This window comes from Cynocephalus volans, chromosome 16 (genome assembly GCF_027409185.1).
Source record: "Cynocephalus volans isolate mCynVol1 chromosome 16, mCynVol1.pri, whole genome shotgun sequence".
Lineage (NCBI taxonomy): Eukaryota > Metazoa > Chordata > Mammalia > Dermoptera > Cynocephalidae > Cynocephalus > Cynocephalus volans.
Window position 1 is genome coordinate 15,567,435 of NC_084475.1, and position 17,776 is coordinate 15,585,210.

General features: G+C 50.7%; 1 protein-coding gene across 2 annotated transcripts in view; it reads left to right on the top strand.

The window, feature by feature from the left end:
• The window catches only part of TMEM104 (transmembrane protein 104), a 56,997-nt gene that overhangs the window by 7,249 nt on the left and 31,972 nt on the right, over positions 1-17,776 (top strand). The window contains exons 3-8 of one of the 2 annotated variants that reach the window (XM_063080828.1): positions 1,708-1,829; positions 4,477-4,558; positions 5,043-5,139; positions 5,792-5,872; positions 9,077-9,176; positions 9,594-9,702. In XM_063080828.1, coding sequence (XP_062936898.1) covers positions 1,708-1,829; positions 4,477-4,558; positions 5,043-5,139; positions 5,792-5,872; positions 9,077-9,176; positions 9,594-9,702 — 591 coding nt within the window. The remainder of the gene's footprint in view (positions 1-1,707; positions 1,830-4,476; positions 4,559-5,042; positions 5,140-5,791; positions 5,873-9,076; positions 9,177-9,593; positions 9,703-17,776) is intronic. The other variant, XM_063080830.1, reaches the window with a different exon arrangement.

Sequence of the window (17,776 nt, forward strand, 5' to 3'; positions counted from 1 at the left end):
ATGGGTTCAGATCTCTGTACTGGCCAACCTATAAAAAAAAAAAGTTCTGGGGATGGAAACCACCGAGTACAGGAACTTGGAAATGAAGGCAGAGGAAGCAGATTGCTTCTACAGTCAGTTTGGTAAAGAGAAAGTGAGAGGGTAATAAAGGCATCAAGGAAGTTTGTAAGCAGAGGGGAGGAACTAGTGGGAGGAGATTATTGCAGAAGGCTGGGATGAGCCCAGAAGTTCAGGTGCATAGCTTAGCCTCAGCAAGGAGGAAGGACACGTGTTCCACAAAGACAGTCAGGGAGGAGGGAGGGGAAGGAGCACGCAGATACTGAGATTTTTTGAGCTAGGAAAGAGTGAGGCTTCAGGAGCACATATCAGGTGACCACAGTCATCTCCATAAAGTAGGAGATGACTCCTTCATCTGACAGTGATGGGGGTCATGGGTCTGGGGGCTTGAAAAATGATGCTTGGAGCAGTTGCTGTGGGAAACGCTAGGAAATCCATGTTGAGGAACAAAGAAAATCTGAGACTCCCAGACCCAAGGTGAAGGAGCCATTCATTTATTGTAGGACCCATTGCTTCGCTGTAATTAAAAGAAAACGCCTCCAGGAATCTTGAGCAGCTTTGTCTCAAGGAGCAGAGAAAAGCAGGTGCTGGGCCTTGTCAAAGGCTGGCAGTCAGAAAAGTCAGAACAGGGAAGGGGAGGAAGAGGGGGGCTGGGGCAGCACATGCTTCCTGGAACTAGCTGATTGCACCGGAAAGGAGGTAAACGATGCCACAATGGGGGTGGGCTTCTGGTAGGGAGGGTTGGAGGGCGAGGGGAGCTTATGGGAATGGAGAGCATCATGGAAGATCAGGGATTCAGGTCAGAAGAGAAATTTCACGGTTGAGATGTTGCAAAAAGAATAGTTGTAATTAACTGCACTGGAGTCAAGGTGGCATGAATTAGAGTTACATTTAAAAGTTAAAGTCAGTGACCCAACAAATCACCCCGAGATTGGTTGCCATGGGCAAGGGTGATGGAGAGCGGCTGCTAATGGAAACTGGTTTTTTTGTGGGGGTGATAAAATGGAAGTAGATGGTTGTGCTGGTTGCTAAATATTACTAAAACCCACTGAAGTGTGTACTTTAAAGGGTGAATTTTGTGGTGTGTGAATTATATTCTTATTTTTTTTTAAAAAAACTGAAGTTGGTATAGGGAGGGGGTGGGGGAAGCATGAATTTTGATGTCCCAAAGGCCACTGGCAAGGATTGGTGGAGAGGAGGCCTGAGTCAAGTGTTTGGCAGTCTTGGAAAAATGGGTGTCCCTTTGGGGTCAGCACTGAGCATTCATCCTGGTGCCCGGTACCTACACATGACACTGTCCTCAGGAAGCCCACAGTCTGGTTGAACAGCATGCTAACATCTGTGAGGCAGCTTTGAATAACCTGAAATGATGGGGGAATGGAGATCAAAAAGGAGGCTGGAGCTGGCCATCGGAGAAGGTCTGAAAAGAACCAGCAGAGCGTGGGGCCCTGGTCATCCAGGGCCTGACACCTGGTTGCAGAGCCTGGCTCCAGAGGACCAGGTATAATTCTCCCCTCTAGTTGCTTCCTGGTCTGAAGTCTGGCCTTCTGGCCTTCCCAGTTGTGCCATCACCCAGGGCTGTCCTTGGGAGTTGCTGAGGGGAGAGGGAAATTGATTTCTGAGCTTGAACGTTGCTTCTGTCTGTTCCAGGTTGGACTGGTGTACATGTTTAATCTCATCGTGGGCACGGGTGCGCTCACCATGCCCAAAGCCTTCGCCACAGCTGGGTGGCTTGTCAGCCTTGTCCTGCTGGTGTTCCTGGGCTTCATGAGGTGAGAGGCGGGGGCTGTCAGGCAGGTGCTGGCAGGGGAGTCTGCCCAGGAAGCCTGCACTTAATGTGAAGGCACTTGAGGGGTGGGAAATGCCTGTCTACTCCATCTATAGGTATGTGAGTCCCAACTAGTGTGGCCGGAGAGAGGAACTAGGTACAAAGGTCTCCCAGTGTCTCATGCTAATGGAGCAGTCACACAACCTGATTAGTTAAAAATTAAGGCATCTGATTAGGCTTTGGAATGTTTCACGCAGCGCAGCGTTGGCGTGTTTCTTCCCCGGCAGATTTACTTCCCCTGTTATGGACTTTATCAGTGTTTTCCCATCAATTTTTGCTGTGTGAGCAAACACCACCTAACCATAGAAAAGGAATCCGACAAACATTTAAGGTGATATGAGAACTCAGTTTGGAATTTAGGATTTTCTTAAGATAATTCACAAAGGAAGTGATAAACACACACAATCAAGATCAAGCTCGCCTGCCTGCATTGTGCCTGGCAGCAGACCGGAGGCCAGTGCCTCCCAAGCCCTCAAGGCCTCCTTCCCCTCGAGCCAGGTATGGGATTCATCAGCTGGGGCTTCAGAGAGGCTGATTCTACTCCAGGCTCCTCCTGGGGATTCCACATGTAGGTCTGAAGTCATTTCACAAGTCCCCGAGGCTAGTGAGGGACTTAGGACTAGGCATTTCCAGCCTCCTCAACCAGGTAGGAATCCACATACTGCAAAAAAAGAGGTGAGTAGAAATACCCCCAAGGGGCACCTCCCCTGAGACAGGCGACACCCCGTCTCTGTGCACCAGGCACTGTTCTAGGTGCTTGGGGTGCCTCACCAAACAAAACAAAGATCCCTGCCCTCGCAGACCTGCCTTTGTGTGTGTGGGAAGACAGACGAGAAGCAGGGAAGGTGATAAATGAGTAAGTTGTGGACTAGGTTAGAAGGTGATGAGCAATATGGAAAGAGACGAAGCATAGCAGGGCAAGGGGGGCTGGGAAGGGGGTTTGACTGCAGTTTTAATTAGGGTGGCGAGGGGTCATGGGGGATAGGCAGTGGTTAAGCCAAGATTTGAAGGAGGAAGGAGTAGGTGCCATTGAAAGAGTGAAACAGAGCTTAGTGGTAGAAGCAAACTGAGACCTGGAATTGGCTGAATGGGATAGGAAAGCACCTGTGTTTTTCGGTTTCTCCACACATTTCTTTGGGGGAGTTTTGAGGTGAACCTTGGGGTACTATTGTCATTATGTATGGCGAGCCCTGGCTGCCAGGGGCTCTAGCAGACGTTGTCCTGATATGACCTTGTGTCCCCTTTTAAGAGCCTTCAGCACAGGCAGCTGTCTGAATGAGAAGTGATTATTGGGGTCTCCAGGGAGGGGCTGCCATGGCCCCCTCCGTACTCAACCCATTTATGTTTGAACATGATCAGTGAGTTGGCTTCGTGCAACCATGAGAGGTCTTTTTATGCCTTAATTAAGATTGATTCTACTTTTACTTCCAAAAGAAGGGAAAGTCTAAAGTCCTTAAAATGATCACTTAGGCAAGATAATGAGAAACCTTTGTAGGAGGTGCTGAGGCGATTAGAATGGGAATTTCAGAGCTGGCTGCCCCCCGCCCCCCCAGAAATGGAATGGATGTGGGTTTAACTGCTGTGGTGTCATGTGGATCCCCTCCCACCTGCCACCCAACTTTGTGGGGCTGAGCGGTCAGCCTGCTGGCCCTTGTCAACACTCAAGGAGGGCATGGGGCGAGTCTGGCGGCAGAGCTGTGCTGGCCTCAAGAAAGAGGGAGACGAATGTTCCTCCCAAATTGTTTTATGGCAGAGATGGATTGATGCCTCTGGTTTTATTAGCAGGAAGGCTCCTGCCCCTGTATTTTCTCTTAACAAAAGCATTCGTGCATTCCAGCTATCATGTGGGTGTCTCAAGTTTCTTTAACAGGAAAAGAAAAGATGATTCTTCCACTCTAGTCTGACTTCTTGGTAAATGTCTGGTGCCACCTCCCAATCTCCCTTTTTATTCACACCATTAGAATGCAAGCTTATTTTAGTATTAGTCAGATTATTCAGAAAGTAAACATACTGCCAGTGAAAAGGGATGGACTCTGGAGCCAAGTGTTCATTTTCTATTATCCATGCCCGTGCTCCTTCCATTAGTGGATGTACTTGGGAGTTGACCGCGTGTCTGTGTCCTAGCCAGGAAGGTGAAAGCTGCCTGCTGTCCTTCCAGAAGCTAGGGGAGGACCCCTTTGTGAATCAGCCTCTTCTCCCAACTTAGAATGTCTGTGCCCGGCAGGCCGCTTCTGGGTGTGTGGTGCTGAGTGCCCCCTTCGCCTCCACCCCCAGCTTACACTCTCTCCCCCAATTAGTTGCCCTCTCATCAGCTTCTTTGGAGCCCCTTTCTCCTGTGCATGGGAAATACACTCTAAACATAGACAGCGACATCAAAGCAAGCGCACAGGCGCATAGGCATCGTTTTTTGCGCACATAACGCTTTCTGACCAGATCAGATCCATCTCGAAAGCTCTCCAGGGAACAGCTCTCCGAAGAGAAAATACTTTGGGCTTGTTGGTCTAGTCAGGTCTTAAAATGACTTTTCCTTTTTCCTTGTACCTCCTTCAACCCCTCTCTGCCTTTGGCCATTAACATGGCCTCTCCTTCAGCTTTGTAACGACCACCTTTGTGATGGAGGCCATGGCAGCCGCCAATGCGCAGCTCCACTGGAAGAGGATGGAAAACCACAAGGTGGGTGTATTGTCCTTGTCCCTAGGTGGTGCCCCCCTTCAGTTGTGTACCCAAGATGCGATCTCAGCAGCCAGTTCTTCTCCCAACGCATGGAGGAGGGCTGTGTCCACAGTGCTACCCCAGGAGCTGAGTCACATGGCCAAAGCATGATAGCCACATACAGCTTAGGGAACAGGTGCAGCCTGTGCTGTCCCAGCACCACTGCACTGGTCCCTCACACCCCACCTGAGCCAGCTCAGGCATTCCAAACCTCGGTACCCAGCTGCTATGCTGCAGCTTCTTCCTCTGAGTGTCTGCACCTTCTAATGTGACGGTGTGGACATGTTGAGAGCTTCCTAACCAGAAACCTCCTAGAAAGAAATAACAAAAGGAAGTGGATTCAATGTCGTCCTGGGAGTTTTCTGTAGAGTTACGTACTCCCTCTTTTCCCCTTGTTTTTTTTCTCCTACTCTTCCTTTGTGCCCCCACCACCCCCCACCTCCAGGAGGAGGAAGATGACGACTCCTCATCAGACTCAGACAGTGATGTTCTCATCCAGGACAACTATGAGCGGGCAGAGAAACTGCCCATCCTATCTGTGCGTAAGTCCTGGGATTCTGGGCAGGCCTGCACTTGCCGCTGGCCCATGGGGTTCTCTCTTCATTGAGAGAGCCCTGGGAGTCTCCCCGCAGACAGCTTCTGGCCTTTCCTGCCTGCAGATCGATTCTAGGAATGCACCATGGTAGAGTGAAAAGAGCACTGGCTTCAGCATCCCAGGCACAGGCCTGGCCCCTGCTGGCCCTGCCTCTTACTAATGTTCACAACTTGGCAAGTTACTTGACCTCTGAGCCTGTTTCCCACCTCCCCTCCTGTTAATAAAATGATTAAATGCCTGGCTCCATGCCCAGTGCACACTGGAGCTGGAATAGATGTCGTCTACGGCTCCTCGTCTTCCTTCCCCACCCCCATACCCACACATGCCCTTGTCTCTCTGTCTCCTCACCATCAGGCTGGGCTGGGCTGAGAGCACCTACTCTCCCCTCACCCCATAAGGAACACCCCTGAATTTCCTTTAAAAAATATAGACTCTTTTAAAATGTTTCAAGCAGGAAACCTTAGAAAAAGTTTTCTGAAGTGTTTGAGATGCTTGGGGATTTCATTATTCTGGAGAATTCCATGAGCTCAACAACACCCTCTAGGAGCTCTTTCAAGTAGAAGAACCACTTCCTCTTCCTTCTTCTTTTGGCTCCACAGAGAGACGTGGATCTCCCAACCTTTTTGAAATCACAGACCGGGTGGAAATGGGACAGATGGCATCCATGTTCTTCAGTAAAGGTAGATGTTCCTTTGGCGTGGGGCACAGGGAAAGGGGGAGCTGGTACTTCCCTGCAGACCTGGGCCCTTGTAATGACTAGGGACAGGGCAGGTGATGAGGAGGAACAGATTGTCCACCTGCCCCCACAGCACCTGAGAAGCCACTTCGCTGATGGGCCTGGATTGCTTCCGGTCATTTTCTTGGATTCCTCCCTGTCCATTGGCATTAAAAATAAAAAAGTGGCTGCTCCAGTAGAAGTCAGGAATCCTAGGCAGCTTTCCAGTGAACAAAGCCACTTGAGGCCACCTGGTAGTTTTGCGCCTCTTGCTTGATTGCTTCTGACTTTGTTCTCCTTCTGGCCTGCCCTGTCTAGGACACCTGACAGTGACAGGCTCTGCTACACACACACCTGGGCATCTTCCCAGTGGCCAGCAGAGGGCGCTAGGAGCCCAGCCTGGCTGGCGGTGGGAATTGGAGTGCCCTGGAGTCTGGTAGTGATCCCACTCTCTGTCTGCTCCTTGTTGGGATTTGGCTACAACCTGAAGGGATCCACCTACCTCAGGTGTTGGGTTGTTGTGGATTCCGGCAACAGCATCTTACATTTCCATAGCCCATCTTGTTCTTTTGGAAGATGAGCTATTTAAGAGTTTAGTTTTCAGTACCCAAACCTGTTCATTTCCGCTTCACTGAATGTGAGACACATTCTCAATAAATCTTTCCCCTTGCAGCTATCTTGGAAATTTTTCTTCCCCTTTGTCAAAGCCCCTAATTGCCAAGTGGGGTGTCTCCACCGGTTCTTTCTAGACTTGAATGAGAGTGCACTTAACCTAGAGCCAGGGGGACTGTAGAACCTAGAATCTTCTTGCCTGCTTTTTGGGACATTAAGCATTGAGCTTGTCATTGGCAGTGTGACTTGACTTTCAGTCCAGAAGATTGTGGTTTTTCAAGAAAGGTTGCCCAAGGGCCTGGGCCACTCTTGCTACTGGACCAGCCTCATGGAGGGCTTTCAGAATTCATCAAAACCAAACTGATTCTGATCAGCCCACTTCTGTGCTTTTCCTTTGTTCCATTTCTATCACTCCCTATCTCACCAGCATAAATGTTTCCTCCTGGCAGCCACACAAATTCCCTTTCCAAATGCAAGCTTTTAAAATAAAATGCACATTGGAGGGAGAATGTATACGTTTTAAATCTCCTTTCTCATTTTCATGTTCTGCAGTCTGCTCCAATTTCTTTAAGAGCTCTAGGAACTAATAGTTTTGTTTTTTGTCTTTTTCCCGGCATGGACTAGACTCCTAGTTTACCCAAATCTAATAGAAAATAAACACATTCGTATGAGCAGCCTCATGCTTAGAGAGAGCCTCCTTCTCATCTGCTCCAAGGTTCCTCAGGCTTGGCACTCTTGACACTGGGGCTGGATCATTCTTTTTTGTGGGTTTGTCCTGTGCATTGTAGGATGTTGAGTATCATCCCTGGCCTCTACCCACTAGTTGCCAGTAGCACCTCCTCGTGACGACAGTCAGAACTGTCATCACATGTTGTCAGATGTCGCCGATGGGGTGGGGGGCATAATCACCCCTAGTTGAAAACCACTGCTCTGCTGTGTTCCTAATTCACAGGTTGTCAGATTGTTGTCTTCACCTTTGGCAGGGCTGCCACCCTCCACAAAAGGCTCCCTTGGGGTCCAGGCTCATTTCTTGTAATTAGAAATGCCAGGCTTAGTCATTGATGTCCTCCGGAAGTTCGTTGATCCTCCCACTTTGTGTCTAATAATGAATGTGTTGACTGGGGAGGGCCAATGGTGGTTTATAAACAGAGCTGACGCTGGAGTCCATTGGCAGGTGGAGGAAAGGTTGGGCATGGGGAGGGGACAATGCCTCTCCACAGAGAGCATTGGCGTCAGAGTAGAAAGGCAAGCTGGAGCATGAGTGACAAGCAGACCCCAGGGGCCACTGAGCTTGGACATCAAGGCGATCTCCAACATGTGAGGGAAGGACATGCCAACTGACATGTTCAAAAAGCAGGCACCTCCTGGGTCCTTTCAAGAACCATGTTTTCCTAGTCATTTTATCCCAAGACTCCTAGGAGCAGAGCCAATGTCACATAGCCCAGTAGTAACATGTCCTAGGCTTTCCCCTGGGGACCCTGCAGTCTTTTCTGAGCCACCAGGATTAAAAGGGAACTGTCACTTCATTTTTCTTTCTGTTCTCAGAGGAGCCAGCAGCTTGAGACCAGTGGCATCAAAAACTTGAGCAGTCAGTCTGAACAGCAGCTCGAGACTGGCTATCTGGGACCATAATCCTTAGGTTGAAGAGCCCAGCCATTTTTTCCAGAGCTTTTGCACCTGCTCTTTATAGTTGGAATCTTATATGGAGGATAGCACAGGTGAGATTCTTCTCGACATACAGGTTGAGAGACGTTCAGGGATCTGTTGAGGTCATGGAGCAAATCCAATGGAATTAGGACAAGAGCCCTGCGCTCCCGACTCCTAGTTCAGGCTCCTTCTGGAGTGAGAGGGAACAAAGGTTTGCAGAGAGAGCTTCAGCATCATGCGCCTTCCAGAGTCAGCACTGTCCCTTGCAAGCACTTTTGTAAGAAGTAAAGGAAGTCCGTCTTGAATGCCATCTCTCTCCAGCACACCAGGTCACCATTGGCCACCAGGTGCTTGGTGATTAATCAGATTCAGAATGAGGTACTTGGTCTTTGGAAATCAAGGGCTTCTTACCCTTTTGATTTCAGTTTCAGAGAGCTGGGCTGTTTCCTGTCAACTTCTCCTTGCTTCAATTCTTCACTAGCAATCCCTTATCATAGAGCCCTGGGTTGACTGCAGTGGGGCCCTGGCCCATAGGCTCCTGACTCAGGGCAGCTCTCCTGCCTTCCCCCTACAGCCCAACCCAATCCAGCATGAAGGTGCCTCTGGGTCCTCCCCCGCTGGGCCATACCTCACACGTACCTTGCACCTGTCTAGATTCAAAACCTCCTGAACCTCTGAGCCTCACTGGGCCCTCTCTCAGATGAAAGTCACAAGCTGCTGTGTCTCTTGCCAGCGTCACAGTGTAGCCAGCCAGAACAAGAAATGGGACTTTGGGGTCGTTTTCCCACTTTTTTGTAGAAAGTAAATGGCTTAGAGAACTGAATGCTATGGAAGAGGTAGCGATTTGGTCTCCAAAAAGAATGCAAATGTCTGTCTCTGGCTACCTGACCCATGGCTTTGTTCCTTTCAGTGGGTGTCAACTTGTTCTATTTCTGCATCATCGTTTACCTGTATGGGGACCTGGCCATCTATGCTGCAGCCGTGCCCTTCTCCCTCATGCAGGTGACCTGGTGAGTAACCCCCTCACCCCCAGACTGGCTGTACCAAGTAGGCTTCTTTGGCCTGTTAGGGTGGAGTGCCCAGGGCAGAAGCCCAGTGCCAGGCAAGTCCCTCAGTGTCTAAGAAGTATAGAGGCCCAAGGCACTTTTCCACACCTGCCATAGCCAGCCGTGCCCCTGTCCTTAGGGGACACGCTCTACTCTGCCATCCCCCTCCCTGCCCTTTTGGGAAGATGGCTAGGATTCCCACCAAGGGTTCCTGAGTCAAGAATGGTGCTACAGGAACAAGTGAGGCCTGTCCTAAAATGTAGTTTGTGAAAAGTCGAACTGTTGGAACTAAAGCAGCTGCGGAGGGAATGGCTTCTGTCTCTTCCCAACCAAGCAGGGAGGGCCACACTAGCCCACGGTCTGCCCTGTTCTCCTTATCAGCAGCATCACTGGCAACGACTCCTGTGGCGTGGAGGCAGACACCAAACACAACGACACTGACCTGTGCTGGGGGCCCCTGCGCCGAGTGGACGCCTACCGCATCTTCCTGGTGAGTGTTCTCGCCTCTGCAGCCCTGGCCCCACCTGGGCGCAGCAGGCCATCCCGGGCAGCCAGAGTGCTTGAACCACCTTTACTTTCTGGTAGAACCCAGAGAGGAGGGTCTGTGCATCTCCGTACTCTTTCTCCTGGGAGCCAAGGCCCCAGTAATGAACCAACAGATCATGTCTCTAAGACCTTATCCTCAGAGCATCCTGGCAACCAGGCCTCGAAATCGTATGTGGTGTGGAGTTGGCATTCAGGTCATTGCCAGCCCCAGGGCCGTGAACTGTTGTAAATGTAGCTCGGAGTTTAAGAGGCACTCTTAGCAAAGTTCTTGAAGAGTGCCAGCTCTCATTTTCCACAGATTGTCTATATTTCTGCCTTACTCCTGGCCAGCCCATGAACATATGGATAGATGGCATATGGGAGGTCTGATCCCACCCTGACCATAAACAGGCTCTTCGGATAGGGAAGGATCGGCTCAGCTGTCTTCCTGTCTTCCTGTCTTCCCTCCTCCCAGAGGACGGGGAAGAAGATGAATCTCCAGGCTCGTTCTTGATTGCTTTGTGCTATGCCGGTGGGAGGTAGGATGCGGAGCTGAATAATATGCCAGACGGGTCTTGGGTAATAAGATACAAAACCAGAGGCAGTTATTTATCTCTGCCTGCTTTGTGGGCAGGACTCAGAAATGTTTCCCTGTAACTTTTGCAGTATCTATTAATATTCTGTGCTTCCTCTTGGTCCTCCTCAGCCCTGACACAGATTTATGTACGCTAGGTGACAAACGGTTTGACATGTGGCCACTGAGCTGATTGGAGGGGGAGGCAGGGTCCAGAAGAGAGCTGCACTTTCCAGGGAGTTGGCCTCTTGACTTAATTATCCCTGTCCTGGTGAAGGAGTCCCCAGGCCCTGCCAGCTGTGCTATTGGGGTCTGGATTTATTAACCCTAGGGGCCACTGAATGGGTGAGTTTTTTGCTTTCTTAGTGTACCCTGTAGACCTACTGAAGGAGCCCTGTGGCCTAGGCCATGGAGAGATTGTTTTTCCTCTCTGCATTTCTGGAGCAGTCAGATGATCGTCTGTTTCTCCTCTTGCACATCCAGCTATGGCTAGGAATTTGTCTTTTAGTAGAATTATATCCGCAACTCCCCCATCACAGGTCTAGTGGGGATTTGGTATCAAGTGAATTGCCTGGCACCCTTTTCCACCTCCCAGCCTTGGGGGTGGGCAGAGGAGCCAGCAGGGCAGCTAGGAGAACCAAGGCACTGGCAGTGCAGGAGACCTTGTCAACCTTTTAGCATTTCAGCAAACCATGATTGATAAAATTAGCAGAAGAGTTAGTAAGTGTAAGGCCCCATCTGGATCTCTATCTTTCATAGACAGGCAGGAGGAGGGAACAGAGGAAGGTGTCCGAGAGCCTGGGCACAGACACGGGTGCGTGTTCAGGGCAGAGCAGCAGCAGCAGGGCCACTCAAGTGGGTCATTGCTGGGAGGCTGCTGGAGACTGTGCAGAATCTGCCTGCACACTCCCCCACCCACAGCGACATGGATTCCGAGCACTGGGAATATTGGCTGCTGCCATTTGCCTGGTAAATTATTTAGGAGCATTATTATTGCCTTGTTAAACTGTTCCTTCGCTTACTCCTATAAACCTTCCATGTGATGGAAGAAGCCTCCCTCCCAGAATCTCAATAACTCTCGGACCGAACAGAAGGAACCCTTCAAGAAGGCAGACAGGCATTAATTACTGCCTTCATCTCCCAGATATTGCACTTATAACTCGTAGAGCTAATTGTCATCAGTGCCTGCAAAAGCTACAGAAATCGGAAGCAAAGGCTGCAGGAAGGAGCAAAAACACACTGTCCCACTAGAGCCTGTTATGTCTGAGCCATTGACACTTGACTCTGTCCCTCTGTCATGCCACAGTCCACTGCCGGAGGCTTCGGATCGCTCAGAAAGCTTTTGGTTTGCGTGTGCTCTTCCACCTGGTGTGGAGAAAGTCCAGGCAGATGGGCCTTGGCATTGTCTTGGAAATTACTTTACAGCTTTGCATGTGGCTCCCAAGGTCTGAGGTGCTGCAGAACAGCAGAGCCTGACCCCAAACACCAATGCTTTCATCACTCTGCATTCCCCTGCCCTCCCTCAGTGAGTCAGAAGAAGGGGCAAAGCAACTAGACAAAGGGGTTGGCAGAGAGGTGGTTTCATCCCTCAGCCCCGAGCTCTCTTGAAGGTGATGTTGGCACCTTCCCCTGTCACGTCCAGCCTGTGGGGTTTATCCCTATGTGTCTTCATAAATGTCAGAGGAGCTGGGTTCCATCAAGTGGCTCTTCAGATCCTGGGGAGGAAGGCTGTCTTTTCCCCTTGCCTTCCTCCCCAAAACCCAGTCATTCATGTCAGGAAGATTGTCCATCCCTTCTAGAGCCTCCATTGTGCCTCTTACCTCCAACTGTTTCTGATTTGCTGCAAGCCAGACTTCATCCAAAATATTCAGCAAGGCAGTGAGCAGGTCGGGGGCAGGGATTTAAAGCACCTTCCTACTCCATGTACAGATCATCTCTTTGTCTCAGGTAAATGATGATGCCCCCACCCAACCTGCATTTACTTCTTCATTGCTATTCTGAGACAGTATGTTCTAGGGGATAAAGATACAGGCTCTTATATTATGGTTTAATTTTCAGAAAAGTCATCTGGAAAGATCTCTTCTGTTTCCTCCCAGGAGTGCTCCTGAGATGTACACACCCACAGTGAGAGTATTTGGGATGTTAACTATCTCCAGAGGCAGGCCTGTGTGTAGCCTCATGATTACGTGCAGGAAGGGAGCTTTCTCTGCTAGCAGCTACCAGTCGCTTCCCAAAGCCCTTGATCTTAACAGCTGGAAAATTCCTCCTCCCCTCCTCACATCCTGCAACCCCCATCCACGTCCTGTGATTCCCAGCGCAGCTGATGTGAGTCAGTTATCCCCTGTCCTTTCCTGGGGTAGCCGCAGAGCAGAATGCTGTGGGTCCTTGCGTCACTTGCTGCTTTGCACACATTCTCTAGGGTGTCCCAGCAGGCCATGCAGCTGGAGCCAGCAGGGACCTGGGCCTGTTATTGGGCCCATGAGGGTTATCATCAGGATCTGCTGTCAGCTGACCTTGGGTTCTCAGGCCCCCATGCCCCAACCCTCCTGCTCCTTTGAAAAACCAAGAGGGAAAGTGTCAGATGTCCCAGCTCTTTCAAAGGGTAACCTTGCCTCCAGGCTGGGGAGCACCTTTTTGAAGCCAAATGGTTTCCTCCTAAAATAGTACCACTCAAACTGCAGAGTTCCTCCAGCTTTGGTAGGAAACAAAGTTAGGATTTGGCATTTCGTTCCTTCCTGTACAGTGCGAAGGAGCCAGGAACCCCTGCTGAAGTGTAGGATTGTGTGTGAACCAGTTCCGTCCAGGACTCAGACCATCCCAAGTGTCTGGGATGCAGGTGTGTCACTGTCCCCTGGGGTCAAGGACACTGCCCAGCACTCTCGTTTCCCTTCCTCATTCCTGCAGCCCATCATTCCCACCCCTTACCCAGGACTGTTCCTCCTCCTAGATAGTGTCAGAAGGAAGCCCTGAGGGGACAATGGGGACTCCCTTTACCTTTAGGAAAAGCAAGCAGCATCCACCACTTACAGTTGGACAGAAGCTGCTGGGTCACAGGCAACCCAGCAGGCACCAGCCGCACAGAGCCGGGAGTGCAGATGGCAGAGTGGAGCTTATCCTGGCTGGAGATTCGGCCGCAAACTGGCCGTGTTGAGCAGGGGGCCCCTCATTGGCCTCCTTGGGACAGGACAAGGCTTGCCTTCCTGCCTTGAACGTGAGAGCTGTGAGATCCACCTCCAGGGCATAGGTGAGTCGGGAAGGAGATGCAACCTGCAAGTGCGTGGCAGGTGACCTGCCACCCACTGCAGTGGAGGGCATCCTTCCCAGACACTCCCTTGAAGAAGTGGGGTGGGGTTAGGGGCATGGGAAGAGTTCTGTCTGCCAGACTCTCTTTCTAGAAGGATGGGTCAGCCTGAGAGTCAGGCTCAAGTTGACATTGGAAGGGTCCTTCCTGGCCCTCACCAAGAGCCCTGTTTTCCCTCTCTGCCAGGAGACCATGTTTTCTGATTCCATCTTGGCTCCATCTCACACAGCAACACTGGCCTTTGTCCGTTTGCAACTTAAAATATTGTGCAGTCCCCTTTTTGAAGCCAAATGGGTTTTTTCTAAAATAGTACCACTCAAGGAGAAAATGTCCTTTTCGTGAGAGGGTGGAGAAGGAAGAAATGCACTGCACAGCAGTGCTGGGCCAAGCTTTGAGAGTTCCCGCCTGCCTCAGTTTATCTTAGTTGCTGTTGCATGTTACCAGTGATTTTCACATTTCTGATTTAGACCTCCCAGCCACACAGCAAAGTACATGGCATCATCCTATTAATAGCAGAAAACACTGAGATCCAGAGATTGTGGCTTCCCCAGGGTTACAAAGTGGAAGCAAGCAGGAGTTCAGCCACTTGCACTCTCAGCCTAGTCCTCTCACTCTGGGAACACAGACTTGCTCCCTTTGCCTGAAACTCAGGTCTGTGCACTCTGCTTGCAGGGCAGCCCCCGTTGCAATGCACAGATGGAGGAGCAGGGAGAGCCCATGTCAGCCCTCGGAGCCTGACATTTACAGAGGGTTGGAGCGATGCCACCCAAGTGTGGTGTCTGGAGAGATCTTCGTTTTCACAGCCCGCCTGTCCTCAGCTTAATTGATGTGCCGTGCGTCTTGTGCCCCTCGCTCCTAGACAGTGAAGCCAGCTTTTCCTGGTCACTCGAATAGTATTAGAATTGAGCACCTCTTCCCAAGGACATTTCCCTACCCTGCTGTGGTCTCACTCTGTTCTTTCAGCCTCAGCCGCTGTGCCCTGGGGCTGTGGCATCTGCTAATAAGTGGGTCACCACCACCATCACTCCAGTGTTTATTCTTACCAATTCTGGGGCAGGGATTGGCCTAGAGGCCTTCAGGACCAGTGAGGAGGGAAAATTAACGAGAAGCAACAAGTCTTGGGGGCAGCAGGGACTTCACAGACTGGGGGACTCTTGGGGACAGTGCTGCACACTTCCAGGGGACCACTCGTTTTCTATATCGAGAGTGCCTGCAGAGTGCAGGTGAGTGCTGCAGGGTCGGAGAGGAGCACGGGTGAGTGGGAAAGGTGGTCCCGTGGGATGCTGGGCAGGAACTTTGGCAATAAGTGAGCGTCTCTGAGCCATCTAGAAACAGAGCAGGACCCTTGGCCCAGCAAGCAGGCAGCCTTGTGGGGGTTCTCTTCTCTGGGTGATAGCCACCCCCCAGCATGGCTCACATGAGTTAGGCCTCAGCCTAGTGCAGTCAGGAGGAGATTCCTGGGTACCTCTGTGACAGGATGGTGGCTGTGTGGGCACTCACTGCGACCACCAGGAAAGCCCATCTTCTTTCCTCTCCTCTCCTCCCTCCCCACGTGCCTCTTGCCAGCTGCTCCCTATTCAGTTCTGGGGGCTCCAGAGAGGTCGGGTGCATTTTGCCTTTGGCCCTTCCCTCCCCCTTGGCATGGAAAGGTGCCGTCACAACCAGGTGACCACTGTGGGGCAGCATGTGGAGCCATATGACCCGTGTGACCTGCCACCACCAGGGGCTTGACTTGGAGGAGTGGTGGGGTCTGTCTTCAGCCAGAGTGTGGTTTTGAGCCTCTGGGGGATGCACCCCAGGGTCCATTTGGTCCCCACATGTGCTGAGCCCTCTGCCCCTAGAGATCAGGTCTCCGGGAAGAATGGATTTCCTCCCCACTCCCCACAGTATATGTCCCCACTTCCCAAGCAGGCACGGTGACTGCGCTCAGATTGGAATGACTGACTCTAAAGGATTAGCTTGTCTCTTCCTTTCCAAGGAAATCAATAATACAGAGACAGGTCTGTGTTTTTATTTCTTTTTTTTCCTAGGGAGCTGTCTGTATCCCTTGTACCAGGAACAGCTTCTTGTTTGGTATGCTTTCCATCCACATGCCACCCCCGCCCTTTTTCAATGAGACTCAGGTCACCTGTCACTCACTCTGACACTGTGGCTTGTCTTGCCAGCTCCTGCCCAGGGACCCCAGGAGCCCCCACCACCCTCCCGTCACTCACCACTGCTGCCACCCCTATACCTGCCCATCTGTCCAGCGTTGCTCCAGACCGGCCCCCCACCTTTCCAAGAAGACCTGGGTGACCCCCGCCCCACCCAAACTACACTGACTGCCTCCCCTTCCCTCACCCCAGCACCTCTGGGTGTTTGGGCCAAACTTCCTCCCGCTCGGTGAGAGGATTGTTTTTATTTTATTTTTAATACAGCTCTCAGGGACATGGGTTCTGTCGATTGGCATTAAGCCTGCCATCCATCACACCCCACGTCCTGCCTCTGCCGTTGCTGATACCTAACACATCAGCTTAGAGGGTGATGCTTGGTCCCCCATGCCTCCGTCTCCATGGTCTTAGTAAAGATACCAGGTTGTGGGACTCTGGATCACACAGCACTAGGGAGTGGTCTCTTCTGGGTAGTCCCTACTGCTGCCCTTCTGCCCCCCAGCCTCAGAAACTACTCATTGGCATTGGTCAGGGTCCAGAAGGGTGAATGGAACTTCCATTCCAGCTCCTGAGCCAGGTGAGCTGCTATACCCCCTTCCCACCCTGGCAGTTTGGGTGTCTCTCTAGTCCTGTTAGAATGTACCACACTTCCTTACACCCATCCCCGTTGTCTAGAAAGTAACAACCACTGGCCCAAAGCAAGCCGACTTTACTGCTGGGCCCATGGGAAAAATGGTAGTGGAACTTACCTGGTTGCTCATCCTTCCCCAATTCACCCAGGGAAGTGAACTGAGATGGGAGAAATGATCTGTGAGCCGTAACCTTGCCACCGACACACAGACCAGCATACTTGACTCTCAGAAACCCCATCATATGAAAATCCAAGTGGGTAAAACAGACTAGGGGTAATTATTTGCTACAAAGCAATTCCTTACTTTACAGCAGGACTCACTGCTGGTTTCTCTTAAGTAGTTAGTTTTCATAGAAATGTTATTCTATGAAAATTAAGGATTTATAAATAGAATTTTAGGAGTCTATCTCTTGTGCAGAGGGGGGTATCCATGTATTCATGTGCAAAAGTGCAGAAACCCAAAGCCCTGTTTATGTAGCTGGAGATACAGGAGATGCAGGGTTGGGGTAGCCATCAAAAGCAGCCCACTTAGAAGAAATAACCTGACACCCCCTCCTCTCTACCCCCTTACACATCCCTAAGCTGGGAAAGCTTTGAGGAGCTTGTTAAGTGTATAACCACAGCCCACACTCATGCACAGGCCAATTTGATTGGGAAATTTCCAAATAGGTCTCCATGGGGAGCGTTCACCCCTGCTAGGGACCTTCTGCCTTGTGCTTTTTCAGGACCATTTTTATACACACTTCACACTGATCCCAGGCAGACCCTGAGCTTGAGGCTTGAGCCCTCCTTGTTTGGAGCTCCTTGGAGCGCAATCGGGGACAAAATTCTGGAGCACCTCCCTTCCCATGCCACCTGGCTGATACTGGCCACCAACCTGTGTATGCATTTCCAGTCATTCCCCCAAGTTCTTCCACATTCTGTATCTCTGTGCTTCCAAAACTCCATTTCTGGGCAAAGAGCTAAAAATGACTTTATATTATTTAAGGAAGTATCCCAGTTGTTGATTCCAGATCCCCACACTTTTTTTTTTGCTTTTTGCTTCATTTCACCAAAAAAAAAGTACAGAAAAAACTATGGTCTACAGAATCTAGCAGTTAGTTTTATAGTAATATAGAATGTCCTTAAATTAGTTTTAGAGTAATATGGAATGTCCGTCAATATTTTGTGCTAACTAGAGTGAAAACCATGTATGCCAAACTACCTCCCTCTCTGTGTCTGCTCCTTCTGTCCTTTATATCGCTCCAGGGCACCTGTGCTTTTTGTGAGGCTTTGCCTCTCCCTAAACAATTGATGCTCGCTCTGTTACAGGGTGCATATTATAAGCAGAACCTGGTGTCTCTATAAATAGTGCCCCAGGGCCCTGGCAGTAATTGTTTAATT